This window comes from Brassica napus, chromosome A9 (genome assembly GCF_020379485.1).
Source record: "Brassica napus cultivar Da-Ae chromosome A9, Da-Ae, whole genome shotgun sequence".
Classification (NCBI taxonomy): domain Eukaryota; kingdom Viridiplantae; phylum Streptophyta; class Magnoliopsida; order Brassicales; family Brassicaceae; genus Brassica; species Brassica napus.
The window spans coordinates 42,026,187-42,043,136 of NC_063442.1; the positions used below are offsets into that span (position 1 = coordinate 42,026,187).

The following is a 16,950-nucleotide window of genomic DNA, read 5'->3' on the forward strand; positions in this document are numbered from 1 at the left end:
GGCTAGATTTTTGAGAGGCAATAAATCTTTTTTCCAGTTCTAGGGTTTTAAACTTTTACGTCTTTGTCTCTTTAACTATTATTCCGGTTTGGGGCCGTAACGGTCCTTCTCGTTGGGTCTTGAACTTAGTTATGCCTGGACTAGGCCCGTTCACTTACTTATATAACAAATGTTTGTTTTCTGTATACCTACTGAATAAAGCAAGTTAGTTCTTATCAATACAATACTAAAAGTTGAATAAGATCAACATCTAGACTATCCACGTAAGCAAATTTAATCGACCTATCATATGCTTTTATATTGCGACATTAGCTCGACCTGTCATATTTCTTCGTTGTGAGCCGGTGATTTGAAACCAATCGTCTCTTCACCTTTCTTTTTGTCTCAATGCATCCTTTAATTATAGTCTATTTGTCTCCCTCTCCGCTTCAAATCCCTAAATCCCCAAGCATCACCCTATCTATCGTATTCCCGGCTCCACATTCTGGAAATCAAACCCCACCGCATCCATGGCTAACAACAAAGCAAAATCAATTGTTTTTCAGAAAAAGAATCTATACATACAAAAAGTAAGTTATTTTAATAGTATTCTATGTTGTTTATGTATACTTTATATTATTTTCTGTTTGTAGCTTATAACAAAAGCTATGAATCATGAACAGTGACAAGTTGAAGTTTTTAGTAGACAGATGCTGCGTTTTGGGAACTATAGCAAGGATTCTCAACAATGGCGACCATTCCTTCTCACGAAGAACTATCACTCTTCTCCGTCGTTCAAAACCACCAGCTCCTCTGAACCTTCGTTCATTCATCTCCCGGAGAAAAGATCCCGAGTAGCTACGAAAGCTTCTCTCACTAGAACCAACGAGGCTTCTTTATCTGCCGTCATCTCCAGGCTCGAGCGTGAACGGAAAGGATTAACCGGCGGCGGCGGAGAACAGTGGCATACGGCAGAGGATTTCCGTCGGCGCGATAAAATAACCGAGGAAGAGAGGAGGCTTAGAGACACATGGCGTAAGATCCAAGGAGAAGACGATTGGGCCGGGTTAATGGACCCAATGGACCCGGTTCTCAGATCGGAGCTGATCCGTTACGGCGAAATGGCTCAGGCCTGTTACGACGCCTTCGACTTTGATCCTTCCTCGACGGCAACCCACGTCGAGTGTAATCTTCACTTTGGTCACACATTGGGTCTGTTGATTTTTGAAAGTATTTGACCTTACATTAGTTCTGTGTTTTGATTTAGGTTGGCCTCTAAATGTATAATGTCTCCATTTAGATCCGACGTGAGTTGTTGGTTCGATGAGGCTCTAAGAACTCAAGCAGTGCTATTGGAGGCAGGCTTTCTGAATATCTTTGGTCAGTGTCAAGTTTCTTGATCTCTTATGGATGCAATTTTGATACTTTTTTGCTATGTAAAGAGAAATGAGTTCTTATAAGCATTGTTCTATTGGATCAACACTCACACCTGATCCTAAATGATATTTTTTGGAAACATCAAATTTTTACTGCACGTCCAAGGTATAATACAATCTCGCAAGATCCATATATGCATGTTGGTTAACGTCAAGATTTCTAACTCCAAATTTGTGGAGAATGTTTTTTTCGAACATTGGTAGACTAATATTTTTTATATGGAATGGAAAAAGCGAGTGAAATTATTGCTTTATATTATTGCCATTAGTTCAATGCAGCTATATGGAGAGGAGCAGGTGACTGCAATTGCAAGCAAGAAGCTCACCTGAGAAGGCTGTTAGTTCATCACAATGTCAGTAGAAAGTAGAAGCTGACCAGAAGAAAGAAGGTGATGATGAAATCTACCTGCGATCAATAGCCACATGAGACCAACATCCTGGACACTCTGCACTCTCTCGCTTCAAAGCTAACAACAAATCTCTAAGGTAATTTCTGAACTAATCTCCTAATCATATATCTTTCTTTTTGTTTGGTCAAAATCTCCTAATCATATATCTATATTCTAACTTAAAGAGTGGAAACAAAAAATAAACTGGACTAGGGTTTGGTCAATGTGTTAAAAACAGATGCAAGAAGTACATCAGATATGAATCATGCAAGCAGGACAAGAGTCAGGGGAAGTATCACTAAGGCAGATCCATGATGATGATAGATTTTGATAAAAGGTTAGTGGATTTACTTAGTTATGTAACAGCAGATTTTGGTTGTAGTAGTTTTGTAACTTTCACATTTACTCTCTTCATATTTAAATGCCTCTTTCGCTGCATTCATCGTCCCTTTAAGTTAGCCTTCAGGCACTTAAATCGCACAGACACAGCTAGGCTTTGCGGTCTCAGTAGCGATTGCGGTTTGAATTTTGTGCTCTCCGCAGGCCAGTCTCCCTTCATTACTTCTCTTTGATAAATTCCATTACATATACGTAGAAAGCCGCATTGGTTCTTAGTGTCTCATGGATCCCATTACACCTTGCACTTGAAAAGGAACAAAACAAATTCAAGAAATAAGGAAGAAGAGCAGAAGTTGTGTCATGCAGTTTTGGTAAGTTTAATTTTCGGCTGTTGAATGTGAGATGGATCTTCTTACTGATGAACGAATGCATTTTATTTTCTTTGTTAGGCTGCTAATCATTTCATGTGTATGGGTGCGAGCAAGGTAATTCTTGCTAATTGTATGCTTTTGTGCTTTGCATCATCCTGGTTATGCATGTGGAATTGGAAATCTTTTTATTCCTTAGTTGGTGCCTTCACCATTCAGGAGTTGAAAAAAAACCAAAATCTTCTACAACTTCAACTGGTGATCTTGGAATTGGGCTTGAACAGCTTCATCTAATGTCAAAAGTTAAGAAGATTGCTTCTCTGCAGCTATATGGAGAGGAGCAAGCGAGTGTAATTTCAAGCAAACAACTTCACCATAGAACGCGGTTCATCACAATGCCAGTGCGAATAAGAAGTCAGATCAGAAGATTATGTCCTTTTCGGGTCTCAGCTCTGTCTCTTCTTCCATAAGAATATCAAAAGAAAACGACGGCCATTGCACAAGTCGTTTATCTCCATCGTTTGGACTTGACATAGCGCTTCAGAGAAAGGGAATAGAGTTTTCATATATCATTATTGTTTTTTTTATGTTGCGTTAGTTCTCAGTTAGGTCAATTTCTCAAATGAAAAATAAGTTTTTGAAATTAAGATACATATAAATATACGTTTTAAACTTTGTCAAAATATCATAACAAATACATTTCTCTTTCCGTAATTGTTAAACGGCAATGTTGTTCATGTTTCGTTTGCGGCTTCGTATTTCCTTTCTTTTTGTATTGTCTAAATTTATTCTTCCAAAAAATCTTGGTTCGTACAATACTTTCTCTGTATGTATTTAGCAAATTTTTAATCCATTCATAAGTCTACCACCAAAAAGTAGAAATTATTTACTCTATTATCATCAAGATTATAATTAAAACAAAACAAAAAAACATACAGACAATATACAAAAATTAAAATACAGATAAAATATTTAATCTATTTTCTAATTCAAGAAGATATGTTACTTAAATTTGCCGGTCTAAAAACCAGATAGATATAAATAACCAATTCAATAATTTAAGAATTGAAATCTCTTTTTTAATTTCTTGAACATATACATAATTTATCTATTTTAAAAATATTGAACATTATTATATAATATTATATTTTACATGTTTTTTTATTCGGTGTATGTTTTAAATTATTATCTTTTATTAAACTCAATATTACACCATGAAACGAATAAAAATAGTCTCAGAATATTATTCAACAATCATCTCCAAATAAAACTCCTAAACCTATAATAATACTTTGAAGTGCATTATCAAACAATTGTTATTCCGATGCATTTACTTATGATGAATTTTTGATCATTTTAAACTATGTTGAAAGTCATATATACAAATAGTATTATTAAATTTACAAAATATAACAGAAAATAACCTAAAATATCTTATTTTGTATTGATAAGTACTATTATTTTTCCGCTTTACATAATAAAACATATTTTACAAAAAACAAGACTCTGTCTAACAATAAAGAAAAATTGAAATTAAATTCCCCATTTTATATCAATAAACCAAGCACAAAACAATGAAAATATTAAGTTTTTTTTATAACGTTGATTGAAAATATTAAGTTAAGCTGGTCAAATAAAAAAATCTCCCCAGTTTGATGCAATAATTTACATATGAAAAAATATGATTAAATTTAAAATATAAATTACCATGAAAGTATGTGAAAATTATTACTCGCTTCAATATTTTAAACAAAAATTTACTATAACACCACTATTGATGTTGTTTGCAGCTTCAGAATAGGTCCAAAATAATACAAATCAAATCATTTTGAGGCATTATTAAATCACACAAGAGTATAAAAGATCGAAACTAAATAAAAAAGCAATAAAAAATCCAAAGTATCTTAATATGCTTTAATGTTGAAGACATTTTCCGGTTTATTAATTCTACCAGTTTGATGCAATAATTTACATATGAAAAATATGATTAAATTTAAAATATAAATTACCATGAAAGTATGTGAAAATTATTACTCACTTCAATATTTGAAACAAAAATTTACTATAACACCACTATTGATGTTGTTTGCAGCTTCAGAATAGGTCCAAAATAATACAAATCAAATCATTTTGAGGCATTATTAAAATCACACAAGAGTATAAAAGATCAAAACCAAATCAAAAAGCAATAAAAAACTCCAAAGTATCTTAATATGCTTTAATGTTGAAGACATTTTCTGGTTATTAATTCTAAATTATGCTAAAATATTAAAAAATAAACATCAATAAAATTATTGAAGAAAATTTAGAAATTGGCCAACCAAAAACACTTACGCAAATAATAACTTATTAAGTTAATATTGAGAAAATGAGACATGCAAAAAGAAAAAAAACAATACACTAAATATAAAATAAAACAAAAACTAATTAAGACATTATATAATTATACTAATTTAAAATACATAATCCGCGCGTAGCGCGGAAAAAGAATCTAGTATCTATACTATTAAAATAGAATGATCCTAAAAAAATCTACTTAAAAAAGCTAAAAAATCTATTTAAAAAAGTAGTTAATTGTTTGGCCATATAATAAATTAATCTAACTATACAATATCAATCAATAATTCAAACCCTAAATTTCTATTAAGATAGTATACGATTATACTCAATACTAACATATAGTTTGCGTGAACAAGAACAAAATATTAAGACGTTACAAAACTAAATCGTGTATTTTGTAGAAGAGTCAAAAGTAGAGATAAAAAAAAGAGAGAAGGATCAAACATATGATCTCAAGTTGAAGCAAATTTATCGGATAATAATAAAGTGTTCTCTGAGGTGGTTGAAAAAAAGTTGTACTTGGACTTAATGCGTATATAATTAACAAGGACTTAGTGTCGGCTGGGTTTTTTAAATCTGTCCACTGAGAGAGGAGCTGTGTTATGGAACAACACTAAGGTATTTGACTATATTCAAATGGGGAATCTGATGATGTCACGTTTTAGAGGGATATGCAAATAGTGGAGACACTGAAGCTTGTGGAAGAGTTTTGGAGAAAATGCTGGAGAGAATAAATGGCATATCTAATTGGTCAAAGCTTGTGAACCAAGAAGAAACCCAGCTAATTTTGGGATGATCTCAAACATATATGGAGATCATTCTCGGGAGACTTGATGATGCTGCTAGGCAGTGAGAGATATTGGCTAGCTTTAGACTGATGATGGGTTTTATTATTCAGGAGAGAACCATCGTAGAAAAGAGGAATTATAGAGGTTGATAGAGCAGATGGACTATGTTTGAGATTGGATTTTGACCCATTACAGGAATAGCTGTGAACAAATTACTGGAATGTAGATTTTGATCTGTCTTGCACACAAAAACGACATAACACATTCAATATCCAGACAAAAGAAAAGAAGGGTTGCATTGCACACAAGTTAGTATCATAAAAAGCTTATGTCTTCTTCTCCTCAGAAAGAGATTTCTACTCCCTTCATCTTCTGATTTCCCTCCCTAGTCTCACTCTTCTTCTTCATCTGGTATGCCTCCCTGGTCTTGCTCTTCTTCTCCTTCTTCTTATTCTTCTTCTTCTGATTTCTCTCCGTAGTCTTGCTCTTTTTCTTCTGCTGATTTCCCGCCGTAGTCTCAGTCTTCTTCTGATTTTCTATCTGCTTCCTAGCCATGATAGTAAAGTTATCTGAAACAAACAAACAGACGAATAAATGAAAGGTTTTACTCTGTTGGAAAAAAACAAAAAAGAATAAAAGAATCAAATTTACGTACGTGGGTTGTAGCCAGTCTTGGGTGTTATCTTTGGAAGTGGAACAACCTCAGTAACTACAAAATTCAAACCTCCTACAGAAGGTCCACTACGTTCCAGCGCCTTTTCTACACCCTCATGTCCACGGACATAAACGTCGGCTAGGCTGTAAAAAAAACTCAAAACAAGCTTCTTTAGCTAGCAAAAAAAAAATAATATTAACAAGCAAACTGGTGGGAGGAAGAAGAAACAAACGTTTTGATAGCACCAGATTCGGTTACGTCTGGGTAAACAAGAGAGCCGATTGCAGAGAAATATTTCTCTAGCTCCGTCTTGATAACATCGAGAGGAAGGGAAATGTCATCACACGTAACCAGTATCCTAAGAGAGTCATATTATCAACACAACCAGGCACAATTTTCTAATAATAAATAAATAGACAAAAAATGAAAAGAGCAATTTACGTGTGTTGTATCCTATAGGCTTTGGCTTCTTTCATCGGGTCAAAGAAATTCTCAAGGTGATTTTCGTGAAACGGGTAAGACTGAATTTGTAAAATCCGTCCTCCCATGTCACTTCCATCAAGCCTCAGCGCCTTTTCTTCATCTTCTTCATTAACATAAATTAAGGCATATCTGTAAAACAAAAGAAAACAAGTAGATTTTATAGTTAAGCAGCAGTTAATTTGAGCGATCTAAGCTGGAGGAAGAAGCCACAAACCTGCAGAGGGTACCACTACTCTCGTCTATGGGAACATGCACATGTATTATGTTTCCACATGAAGCGAAGTGTTCTCTCAAAGCATCATCGACATCTTCCCTAGGAAGGGAGGTGTCGTATCCCTCGACCGCAATTCTGCTAATGCTAAATATTGCAAAGGATATTAATTTAATTACCGTGAGACAAGAACACATGATCTATCTAATCAATTACAGATCTCAAAAATAAACGAACCGGCTTTCTCGAATCTCTGCATCACAACCGTTCAGTTCCAGACCTTCAACACACTAATATACAAAAGATCTAATCAGTAAATTTTACTAAGAAGAAACCCATTGCTTGAGAAAGCGATAAGGATCGAAGAAGGATTACTTCGATGGTGGATTCATGCATGGTTTGGTTTTTGAGAGGCAATAAGATTTTTTTCGGTTTAGGGTTTTAGGTAGTCTCTTTTTAATTATTATTTTGATTTGGGACCGTCTTCAGTTTAGGCCTGGACTAGGCCCATTGATCATTCATGTAACAAGTGTTTGTTAGTTCTATATATTCCTAATATTTTTATTAGCTAATATATAATTAACTAATTAATTTATTAATTCCGATTCTGGATTCCAGGTCGACCCAATAATCTAATTTAAATTATTATTATCCTAAGAATATAATTATTAGAGATTTTTAAGATGAGGTTAGAGTGAAGTTCTTAAGGAAATATAAAAATTTGTCTTTTAACTTTTAACTAAAAAGGTAAAAACTGGCTCTTAAATAAAATATTAATAATTAATTTTTAAATTTTTTAGCTAAAAATTAAGAGACGAGTTCTTATATTTTTTTTAAGAATCTTAACTTAAGAACTTTCCAATAATCATTACGAGGATGGTCTCTCGAGTTGCTTAAATTAATTATAATTAAAAAAAATAAAAATTACTTATTTACCATGGGACAAGCCTCACACATGGAAGTCTTGTTTTCTCTCTCATCTCTATCTCTCTCGAGTTCTTTGTCTCCTCCGTCGCCCAGACTTTGGATTGGGAGGCTGATGAATCTTTTAGATCTTCGAGCGATATGAGGAGGAACCAGTCGGCGAGTGATTTTAGAGCGTCGGGAGGTGGCGGTGCTCCGGCGAAGTCGAAGTCTTCGGAGGATATTTTATTCGAGGTCGCAGCTTGAGGCTTCTCCTGCGAATAAAGAGAGTTTCTTTGCGAAGAGGATGGCTGAGAATGAGTCTAAGCCGGAGGGGCTTGGGAGGTAAGTATGTGGGGTTTGGATCAAGCCCTGGTCCTGCTCCCAGGAGTAATTATCAGGGTGGTGGTGGAGATGTTTTCTCTGTCATGTCTGAGGTAAAGTTAAGTTTGATGCTTTTGATAGTGATCAGATCAGATTAGGTGTTTAGTTGAGTTATGTTTTCTTTGTTCTGTCTGAGGTAAAGTTTGATGCTTTTTTTTATAGTGATCAGATCAGATCTAATTTAAAGGTTGATGCTTTTGATAGTGATCAGATTAGTTTAGATTGGATGTTGAGTTGAATTATGTTATGTCTGAGGTAAGTGATTTGATCTCTGTCTATTTGATCGTGTTCATTTTACTCTATATGCAAATAGGGGTTTGGAAGATTGTCTCTTGTTGCCGCATCAGCTGCGAATGTTGTTCAGACAGGAACCATGGAGTTCACTTCCAAGGTACTTTCATTCTGTTGTGTCCTGTGCTTGATTGTCCTAGGTTGTTGTATTCAATTACCCCTGAAAACCCACATTTAATTCGAAGTCAAGACACACTTCTTGGTCGCGAATCTCTAATTTCCTTTCTCATTTCCATGTTTAGTACTTATCTGATTGCGGCTATAATGGTTGCTCTCTAAGTCTTATTTAGCTGCACGGTCGTCTAGTTAAATCAATTAAAACTTTGATTAGAGCGTAATGATGGATGCTCTCTAGGTCTATGCATTAGTCTTGTTGAGTGAGGTTAAATTTAAAATGAGAAAAATTTGTTCATTGCAGGTCAAAGAAGGTGGTTTAGATCACACGGTGAGTGAGACTGTTAACGTTGTTGCGAGTAAGACAACCGAGATAGGACAGAGGACATGGGGGATCATGAAAGGAGTAATGGCAATTGCTTCACAAATGGTTGAAGAGTTCACTAAAGAAGAAGCATCGACCTGGAACCAACAGAATACAAACGAGGGCAACGGTTACTACCAGAACAAAGGAGCAACAACGAATATGGCGAGCAAGGATCCGAATCACGAGCAACCTCCTCCTCTGAGTATCGAAATCAAAGCCACTCAGGATCAATTCTTCGGTAAGTGCCGATTCTCTTCTCTGCATATGATTACGCTTAGACGATGAGTTTCTCTGCGAATTTGTCTGGTGATTGTGATGAGAACATTCTGATTGCTGTCTTGCTCTTTTGTTCCTCTGCTGTCAAACGAGTAGTAAATTATTATGTTACTGTCTTGCTTGTATTGACTAATAACTCAAGCAGTACTAGGCTGATTTTGTGTGGTGAGTCTCTGATGAGGTGTGATGTGAATCCAATAACAATCATTTTTGTTTCAGCTCATTCTTAGACAAATTCAACTTGTTCAAATCCTGTTTCTCTGCTACACACGCTGCGATAGCTGAATCTGCTTCAACCGTTATATCATTCCCCGCCATCTCAAGAACTTCAATGGGCGAAGCACACTCCTTAAGAGCCTTCGCTACGGCTATGGCAACTTCATCCTCTAGGTTCAGATAACTCAAGTAAAGCTCCGTCAAGTGTTTGTAGCTTGAAAGACTCTTGCTCAGAGAAACTCCTGCTTCTGCCCCAAACATGTTATCCCTCAGATCAAGCTTCTTCATATAAGCACAACACTCGAGCCCTTCAGACAAAGCTATCCCACCTTCAGACCCAACTTTTGTTGTCTTGTTTTCTTGTATCACGGACCTAGAGATTGTCATGTTTTCTTCTTGTTGTCTTGTTTTCTTTTGCTAGTATACTGCAGTTTATGTTTCTTTGTCTTTCTTCCCTCCCCCATATGTTTCATCCTAAAACCTTAAAACTTTATCTACAGCAAGAAGCCAACAACACAATGCTAGTTTTATAACATGCTTCTTTCAAATTTATGTTTAAAATGTTATGTTTAATAATTTTATCAATAAATTTTAAGTTTAATAAAATAATGTTTAATATTTTTTTTCTAAGTTCCAATAAGAAGAAGACCACCGAAGTTCACATGTCGATCTCATGTATTTTACAAATATTCCTTCAAATATCGCAAATATGACGGGTGTTCGAACAAGAATTCGTGATAGACAAATGCATCAACATCTGAAAGATGATTTGGTTGAACATATTTGGACATGATGAAGACAACAACTAATCTTGGATGCTTCTTTCAAATAATTCTCGTTTATTTTAATAATTTTTGTTTTCATATTTTATTTAAAAATCTATGTTTAAAATGTTATCTTTTACTGTGTTTTATTTAATAAAAATAAATAAATTTTAATAAAAAATATTTAATATTATTTTATTTTTAAGAACCCTAAAATAAGAGAATTGCAATGGAAACATAAAAATCTCAAGTATCTTAACTAAGTCTCTTAACCAACTTTATTCCTTAAATACTATTAAAAACAATTAAGAGACTTTTAATGGGTATGTAGAATAAAGATGTTATTTTTATTTCACAGCTTGGGTAATGAGTGTTCTGTTTATAGTATTTAAAGAAGTTAAAAAGAAACTATTGCAATTTTTGAGAGTTAAATATTTTCAGAATTTTCAAATAATTTCTTATACAGGAAATGTATATACAAACATGAACTAAAAAGAGTAATCTTAATTAGATTTTTAGTAACTTTTCGTTAAGTAAACAACAATAATAAAAGAAGAAGAAAAACAAAAAGAGTAAATATTCACAAGTATAAAAAAAAGTCCAAACGTTTAATTAGAACAGCCTGTGTAGCTATGTTACACCAATCTATTTTATTAAATCATTTTTTGTTTTATTATTTTGGACCCCTCTCACTTAGATCGTTTTTTCAACTTTGAGGAAAACTTCGTTGCTAAGAAGTCATCGTACGACATAAAGCGTACGACGTAATGCGTCTTCTCTGCTCTCCTCTTATAAACTCCCATTCAAACACAAACCCAACATAAAACCTATTCACTCTCGTCTACATCTCGTCGAGAGCAAATGGGGAAGAAGCTAGACGCTCTGCTTGGTCGAAGTTTCAAAACCAACAAGTTCAAGGCTCTTCTCAACTTAGCTCTCTCGAGGCTCTCTATTCTCAAGAACCAACGCCAAGTCAGATGCTCTCAAGCCATCTCTGACGTCACCGATCTTCTTAATCTTAACCTCGGCCACTATGAGAACGCTTACCATAGAGTCGACCACGTCATAAAAGATCAAAACACCTTAGACGTTCTCTTCTTCATCCATGGCTACTTCACTCTTTTGCTCGACCGCGTTCACCTCTTGGAACACAACACAACACATCTACTAAGGTATTTGACTATATTCAAATGGGGAATATGATGTCACGTTTTAGAGGGATATGCAAATAGTGGAGACACTGAAGCTTGTGAAAGAGTTTTGGAGAAAATGCTGGAGAGAATAAATGGCATATCTAACTGGTCAAAACTTGTGAACCAAGAAGAAACCCAGCTAATTTTGGGATGATCTCAAACATATATATATGGAGATCATTCTCGGGAGACTTGATGATGCTGCTAGGCAGTGAGAGATATTGGCTTAAAGAAAGAAGCAGGTGTTGGCTAGCTTGAGACTGATGATGGGGTTTTATTATTCAGGAGAGAAACATCGTAGAAAAGAGGAATTACAGAGGTTGATAGAGCAGATGGACTATGTTTGAGATTGGATTTTGACCCATTACAGGGATAGCTGTGAATAAATTTCTGGAATGTAGATTTTGATCTGTCTTGAGTTGCTAAACATCCACACAAAAACGACATAACACATTCAATATCCAGACAAAAGAAAAGAAGGGTTGCATTGCACACAAGTTAATATCATAAAAAGCATATGTCTTCTTCTCCTCAGAAAGAGATTTCTACTCCCTTCATCTTCTGATTTCCCTCCCTAGTCTCACTCTTCTTCTTCTTCTGGTATGCCTCCCTGGTCTTGCTCTTCTTCTCCTTCTTCTTATTCTTCTTCTTCTGATTTCTCTCCGTAGTCTTGCTCTTTTTCTTCTGCTGATTTCCCGCCGTAGTCTCAGTCTTCTTCTGATTTTCTATCTGCTTCCTAGCCATGATAGTAAAGTTATCTGAAACAAACAAACAGACGAATAAATGAAAGGTTTTACTCTGTTGGAAAAAAACAAAAAAGAATAAAAGAATCAAATTTACGTACGTGGGTTGTAGCCAGTCTTGGGTGTTATCTTTGGAAGTGGAACAACCTCAGTAACTACAAAATTCAAACCTCCTACAGAAGGTCCACTACGTTCCAGCGCCTTTTCTACACCCTCATGTCCACGGACATAAACGTCGGCTAGGCTGTAAAAAAAACTCAAAACAAGCTTCTTTAGCTAGCAAAAAAAAAATAATATTAACAAGCAAACTGGTGGGAGGAAGAAGAAACAAACGTTTTGATAGCACCAGATGCGGTTACGCCTGGGTAAACAAGAGAGCCGATTGCAGAGAAATATTTCTCTAGCTCCGTCTTGATAACATCGATAGGAAGGGAAATGTCATCACACGTAACCAGTATCCTAAGAGAGTCATATTATCAACACAACCAGGCACAATTCTCTAAAAATAAATAAATAGACAAAAAAATGAAAAGAGCAATTTACGTGTGTTGTATCCTATAGGCTTTGGCTTCTTTCATCGGGTCAAAGAAATTCTCAAGGTGATTTTCGTGAAACGGGTAAGACTGAATTTGTAAAATCCGTCCTCCCATGTCACTTCCATCAAGCCTCAGCGCCTTTTCTTCATCTTCTTTATTAACATAAATTAAGGCATATCTGTAAAACAAAAGAAAACAAGTAGATTTTATAGTTAAGCAGCAGTTAATTTGAGCGATCTAAGCTGGAGGAAGAAGCCACAAACCTGCAGAGGGTACCACTATTCTCGTCTATGGGAACATGCACATGTATTATGTTTCCACATGAAGCGAAGTGTTCTCTCAAAGCATCATCGACATCTTCCCTAGGAAGGGAGGTGTCGTATCCCTCCACCGCAATCCTGCTAATGCTATATATTGCAAAGGATATTAATTTAAATACCGTGAGACAAGAACACATGATTGATCTAATCAATTACAGATCTCAAAAATAAACGAACCGGTTTTCTCGAATCTCTGCATCACAACCGTTCAGTTCCAGACCTTCAACACCCTAATATACAAAAGATCTAATCAGTAAATTTTACTAAGAAGAAACCCATTGCTTGAGAAAGCGATAAGGATCGAAGAAGGATTACTTCGATGGTGGATTCATGCATGGTTTGGTTTTTGAGAGGCAATAAGATTTTTTTTGGTTTAGGGTTTTAGGTAGTCTCTTTTTAATTATTATTTTGATTTGGGGCCGTCTTCAGTTTAGGTCTGGACTAGGCCCATTGATCACTCATGTAACAAGTGTTTGTTAGTTCTATATATTCCTAATATTTTTATTAGCTAATATATAATTAATTAATTTATTTATTAATTCCGATTCTGGATTCCAGGTCGACCCAATAATCTAATCTAAAGTAATATCATCCCTAAAAATATGATTATTGGAGGTTCTTAAAGTGAGGTTAGAGTGAGGTTTTTTATGAAATATAAGAATTCATTTTTAACTTTTAACTAAAAAGTAAAAATCAGCATTTAAATAAAATATTTAATAGTCAGTTTTTAGTCTTTTTAGTTAAAAGTTAAGAGACATATTCTTATATTTTGATAAAAAATTTACCTTAAAAACTTCCCAATAATCATTACGAGTAGGCATGGGCATTCGGGGTCCCAATCGGGTTTCGGTTTTATCTATTCGAATTTCAGTTTTTCGGGTTTATCAAAATCAACCCCCTTCGGGTTATATAAAAGTTCGGTTCGAGACCGGTTCGGGTTCTATCGGGTTCGGGTCGGGGTTAGTAAATCTTCAAAGAACCGGTATAACCCATTGTACTTTCGGGTTCGGGTCCCAATCGGTTCTTCGGTTTAAAAATACCTGATTTGTACCTATTTTGTAACTAAAACATAAATAAAATCGGTTCTTCGAATTTAAAATACATGATTTGTACATATTTTAATAGCCAAAACATAAGTAAAATCGATTCAAAAATAAGAAAAAACATCAAACGTGATCATTCAAAATCAAGCGAAAGATAAACATAGTTAGTGATATAAAGAAAACCATATAAATGAAATCATAAAACAAAAAATAAGTTCTCATAAAATGAGAAACATTATTCAATAAAAACAAAACCAAAATCTAAAAACTTCAGGCATCAACCGCCACATTCCACCATCAACCTTTATTTGATGTAACAGATAATTATTTTAGAAGTTCAATAATATTTTAAAGTATTTTGGATACATATTAAGAATTAAGATCATTTGGTAGAAGTTCTTTTTGTGATTTTAAATGTTTAGGATTCTATCGGATATCCATTTAGGTCCGGGTTCGGTTCGGATAATACCCATAACCCAAAATACCAAAAAACAGGATTCATTCGGTATTTATGTTGTGTTCGGATCGGTTCGGATTCATTTTTATTGGATCGAGTTTAGTTTGGATTTTTGGGTTCGGTTTATTTGCACAGCCCTAATTACGAGGATGGTCTCTTACATATGTTGCTTAAATTAACTATAATTAAAAAAATAAAAATTACTTATTTACCGAAGAAATCTAGCTTAATTAGGAAAAGGAGGAGACCTCACACATGGAAGTCTTGTTCTGTCTCTCATCTCTATCTCTATCTCTATCTCTCTCGAGTTCTTTGTCTCCTCCGTCGCCCAGACTTTGGATTGGGAGGCTGATGAATCTTTTAGATCTTCGAGCGATATGAGGAGGAACCAGTCGGCGAGTGATTTTAGAGCGTCGGGAGGTGGCGGTGCTCCGGCGAAGTCGAAGTCTTCGGAGGATATTTTATTCGAGGTCGCAGCTTGAGGCTTCTCCTGCGAATAAAGAGAGTTTCTTTGCGAAGAGGATGGCTGAGAATGAGTCTAAGCCGGAGGGGCTTGGGAGGTAAGTATGTGGGGTTTGGATCAAGCCCTGGTCCTGCTCCCAGGAGTAATTATCAGGGTGGTGGTGGAGATGTTTTCTCTGTCATGTCTGAGGTAAAGTTAAGTTTGATGCTTTTGATAGTGATCAGATCAGATTAGGTGTTTAGTTGAGTTATGTTTTCTTTGTTCTGTCTGAGGTAAAGTTTGATGCTTTTTTTTATAGTGATCAGATCAGATCTAATTTAAAGGTTGATGCTTTTGATAGTGATCAGATTAGTTTAGATTGGATGTTGAGTTGAATTATGTTATGTCTGAGGTAAGTGATTTGATCTCTGTCTATTTGATCGTGTTCATTTTACTCTATATGCAAATAGGGATTTGGAAGATTGTTTCTTGTTGCCGCATCAGCTGCGAATGTTGTTCAGACAGGAACCATGGAGTTCACTTCCAAGGTACTTTTTTTTTTATCATTCGGTTGTGTCCTGTGCTTGATTGTCCTAGGTTGTTGTATTCAATTACCCCTGAAAACCCACATTTAATTCGAAGTCAAGACACACTTCTTGGTCGCGAATCTCTAATTTCCTTTCTCATTTCCATGTTTAGTACTTATCTGATTGCGGCTATAATGGTTGCTCTCTAAGTCTTATTTAGCTGCACGGTCGTCTAGTTAAATCAATTAAAACTTTGATTAGAGCGTCATGATGGATGCTCTCTAGGTCTATGCATTAGTCTTGTTGAGTGAGGTTAAATTTAAAATGAGAAAAATTTGTTCATCGCAGGTCAAAGAAGGTGGTTTAGATCACACGGTGAGTGAGACTGTTAACGTTGTTGCGAGTAAGACAACAGAGATAGGACAGAGGACATGGGGGATCATGAAAGGAGTAATGGCAATTGCTTCACAAATGGTTGAAGAGTTCACTAAAGAAGAAGCATCGACCTGGAACCAACAGAATACAAACGAGGGCAACGGTTACTACCAGAACAAAGGAGCAACCACGAATATGGCGAGCAAGGATCCGAATCACGAGCAACCTCCTCCTCTGAGTATCGAAATCAAAGCCACTCAGGATCAATTCTACGGTAAGTGCCGATTCTCTTCTCTGCATATGATTACGCTTAGACGATGAGTTTCTCTGCGAATTTGTCTGGTGATTGTGAGATGAGAACATTCTGATTGCTGTCTTGCTCTTTTGTTCCTCTGCTGTCAAACGAGTAGTAAATTATTATGTTACTGTCTTGCTTGTATTGACCAATAACTCAAGCAGTACTAGGCTGATTTTGTGTGGTGAGTCTCTGATGAGGTGTGATGTGAATCCAATAACAATCATTTTTGTTTCAGCTCATTCTCAGACAAATTCAACTTGTTCAAATCCTGTTTCTCTGCTACACACGCTGCGATAGCTGAATCTGCTTCAACCGTTATATCATTCCCCGCCATCTCAAGAACTTCAATGGACGAAGCACATTCCTTAAGAGCCTTCGCTACGGCTATGGCAACTTCATTCTCTAGGTTCAGATAACTCAAGTAAAGCTCCGTCAAGTGTTTGTAGCTTGAAAGACTCTTGCTCAGAGAAACTCCTGCTTCTGCCCCAAACATGTTATCCCTCAGATGTTTCTGTCTTTCTTCCCTCCCCCATATGTTTCATCCTAAAACCTTAAAACTTTATCTACAGCAAGAAGCCAAGAACACAATGCTAGTTTTATAACATGCTTCTTTCAAATTTATGTTTAAAATGTTATGTTTAATAATTTTATCAATAAATTTTAAGTTTAATAAAATAATGTTTAATATTTTTTTTTCTAAGTTCCAATAAGAA

The 16,950-nt window shown here is 35.4% G+C and overlaps 4 protein-coding genes across 4 annotated transcripts; 2 read left to right on the forward strand and 2 right to left on the reverse strand.

Annotated features, from left to right (window-relative positions):
• Nucleotides 1-5,767: 5,767 nt before the first annotated feature.
• LOC125578591 lies at nucleotides 5,768-7,715 on the reverse strand. The gene is made up of 7 exons (XM_048741772.1): nucleotides 7,364-7,715; nucleotides 7,226-7,278; nucleotides 6,992-7,135; nucleotides 6,736-6,906; nucleotides 6,527-6,652; nucleotides 6,295-6,437; nucleotides 5,768-6,208 (listed from the first exon to the last, which is right to left on the reverse strand). The coding sequence occupies exons 1-7, from the start codon at nucleotides 7,382-7,384 to the stop codon at nucleotides 5,982-5,984; spliced, it is 885 nt and encodes a 294-aa protein (XP_048597729.1). The 5' UTR covers nucleotides 7,385-7,715; the 3' UTR covers nucleotides 5,768-5,981.
• A 242-nt stretch (nucleotides 7,716-7,957) lies between these two features.
• On the forward strand, nucleotides 7,958-10,091 carry LOC125578592 (ADP-ribosylation factor GTPase-activating protein AGD7-like). The gene is made up of 4 exons (XM_048741774.1): nucleotides 7,958-8,328; nucleotides 8,589-8,666; nucleotides 8,985-9,285; nucleotides 9,543-10,091. Exons 1-4 carry the CDS (start codon nucleotides 8,209-8,211, stop codon nucleotides 9,551-9,553), a joined length of 510 nt encoding a protein of 169 aa, XP_048597731.1. The 5' UTR covers nucleotides 7,958-8,208; the 3' UTR covers nucleotides 9,554-10,091.
• Nucleotides 10,092-11,883: 1,792 nt separating this feature from the next.
• Nucleotides 11,884-13,456, reverse strand: LOC125578590. Its single transcript, XM_048741771.1, has 7 exons — nucleotides 13,411-13,456; nucleotides 13,273-13,325; nucleotides 13,039-13,182; nucleotides 12,783-12,953; nucleotides 12,573-12,698; nucleotides 12,341-12,483; nucleotides 11,884-12,254 (listed from the first exon to the last, which is right to left on the reverse strand). The coding sequence occupies exons 1-7, from the start codon at nucleotides 13,429-13,431 to the stop codon at nucleotides 12,028-12,030; spliced, it is 885 nt and encodes a 294-aa protein (XP_048597728.1). The 5' UTR covers nucleotides 13,432-13,456; the 3' UTR covers nucleotides 11,884-12,027.
• Nucleotides 13,457-14,843: 1,387 nt separating this feature from the next.
• Nucleotides 14,844-16,924, forward strand: LOC106434780 (ADP-ribosylation factor GTPase-activating protein AGD7-like). Its single transcript, XM_048741773.1, has 4 exons — nucleotides 14,844-15,247; nucleotides 15,508-15,585; nucleotides 15,913-16,213; nucleotides 16,473-16,924. The coding sequence occupies exons 1-4, from the start codon at nucleotides 15,128-15,130 to the stop codon at nucleotides 16,532-16,534; spliced, it is 561 nt and encodes a 186-aa protein (XP_048597730.1). The 5' UTR covers nucleotides 14,844-15,127; the 3' UTR covers nucleotides 16,535-16,924.
• The last annotated feature ends 26 nt before the right edge of the window (nucleotides 16,925-16,950 follow it).

Coding starts and splice junctions, on each gene's coding strand:
- LOC125578592 (XM_048741774.1), top strand. CDS start 8,209: ATGAGTCTAAGCCGGAGGGGCTTGGGAGGTAAGTATGTGGGGTTTGGA. Junction 8,329..8,588: donor TTTTCTCTGTCATGTCTGAG/GTAAAGTTAAGT, acceptor ATATGCAAATAG/GGGTTTGGAAGATTGTCTCT. Junction 8,667..8,984: donor CCATGGAGTTCACTTCCAAG/GTACTTTCATTC, acceptor TGTTCATTGCAG/GTCAAAGAAGGTGGTTTAGA.
- LOC125578590 (XM_048741771.1), bottom strand. CDS start 13,431: ATGCATGAATCCACCATCGAA. Junction 13,183..13,272: donor GCAGAGATTCGAGAAAACCG/GTTCGTTTATTT, acceptor TGCAATATATAG/CATTAGCAGGATTGCGGTGG. Junction 12,484..12,572: donor GCATCTGGTGCTATCAAAAC/GTTTGTTTCTTC, acceptor TTTTTTTTACAG/CCTAGCCGACGTTTATGTCC.
- LOC125578591 (XM_048741772.1), bottom strand. CDS start 7,384: ATGCATGAATCCACCATCGAA. Junction 6,907..6,991: donor AGTAGTGGTACCCTCTGCAG/GTTTGTGGCTTC, acceptor TTTGTTTTACAG/ATATGCCTTAATTTATGTTA. Junction 6,653..6,735: donor GCCTATAGGATACAACACAC/GTAAATTGCTCT, acceptor TGACTCTCTTAG/GATACTGGTTACGTGTGATG.
- LOC106434780 (XM_048741773.1), top strand. CDS start 15,128: ATGAGTCTAAGCCGGAGGGGCTTGGGAGGTAAGTATGTGGGGTTTGGA. Junction 15,248..15,507: donor TTTTCTCTGTCATGTCTGAG/GTAAAGTTAAGT, acceptor ATATGCAAATAG/GGATTTGGAAGATTGTTTCT. Junction 15,586..15,912: donor CCATGGAGTTCACTTCCAAG/GTACTTTTTTTT, acceptor TGTTCATCGCAG/GTCAAAGAAGGTGGTTTAGA.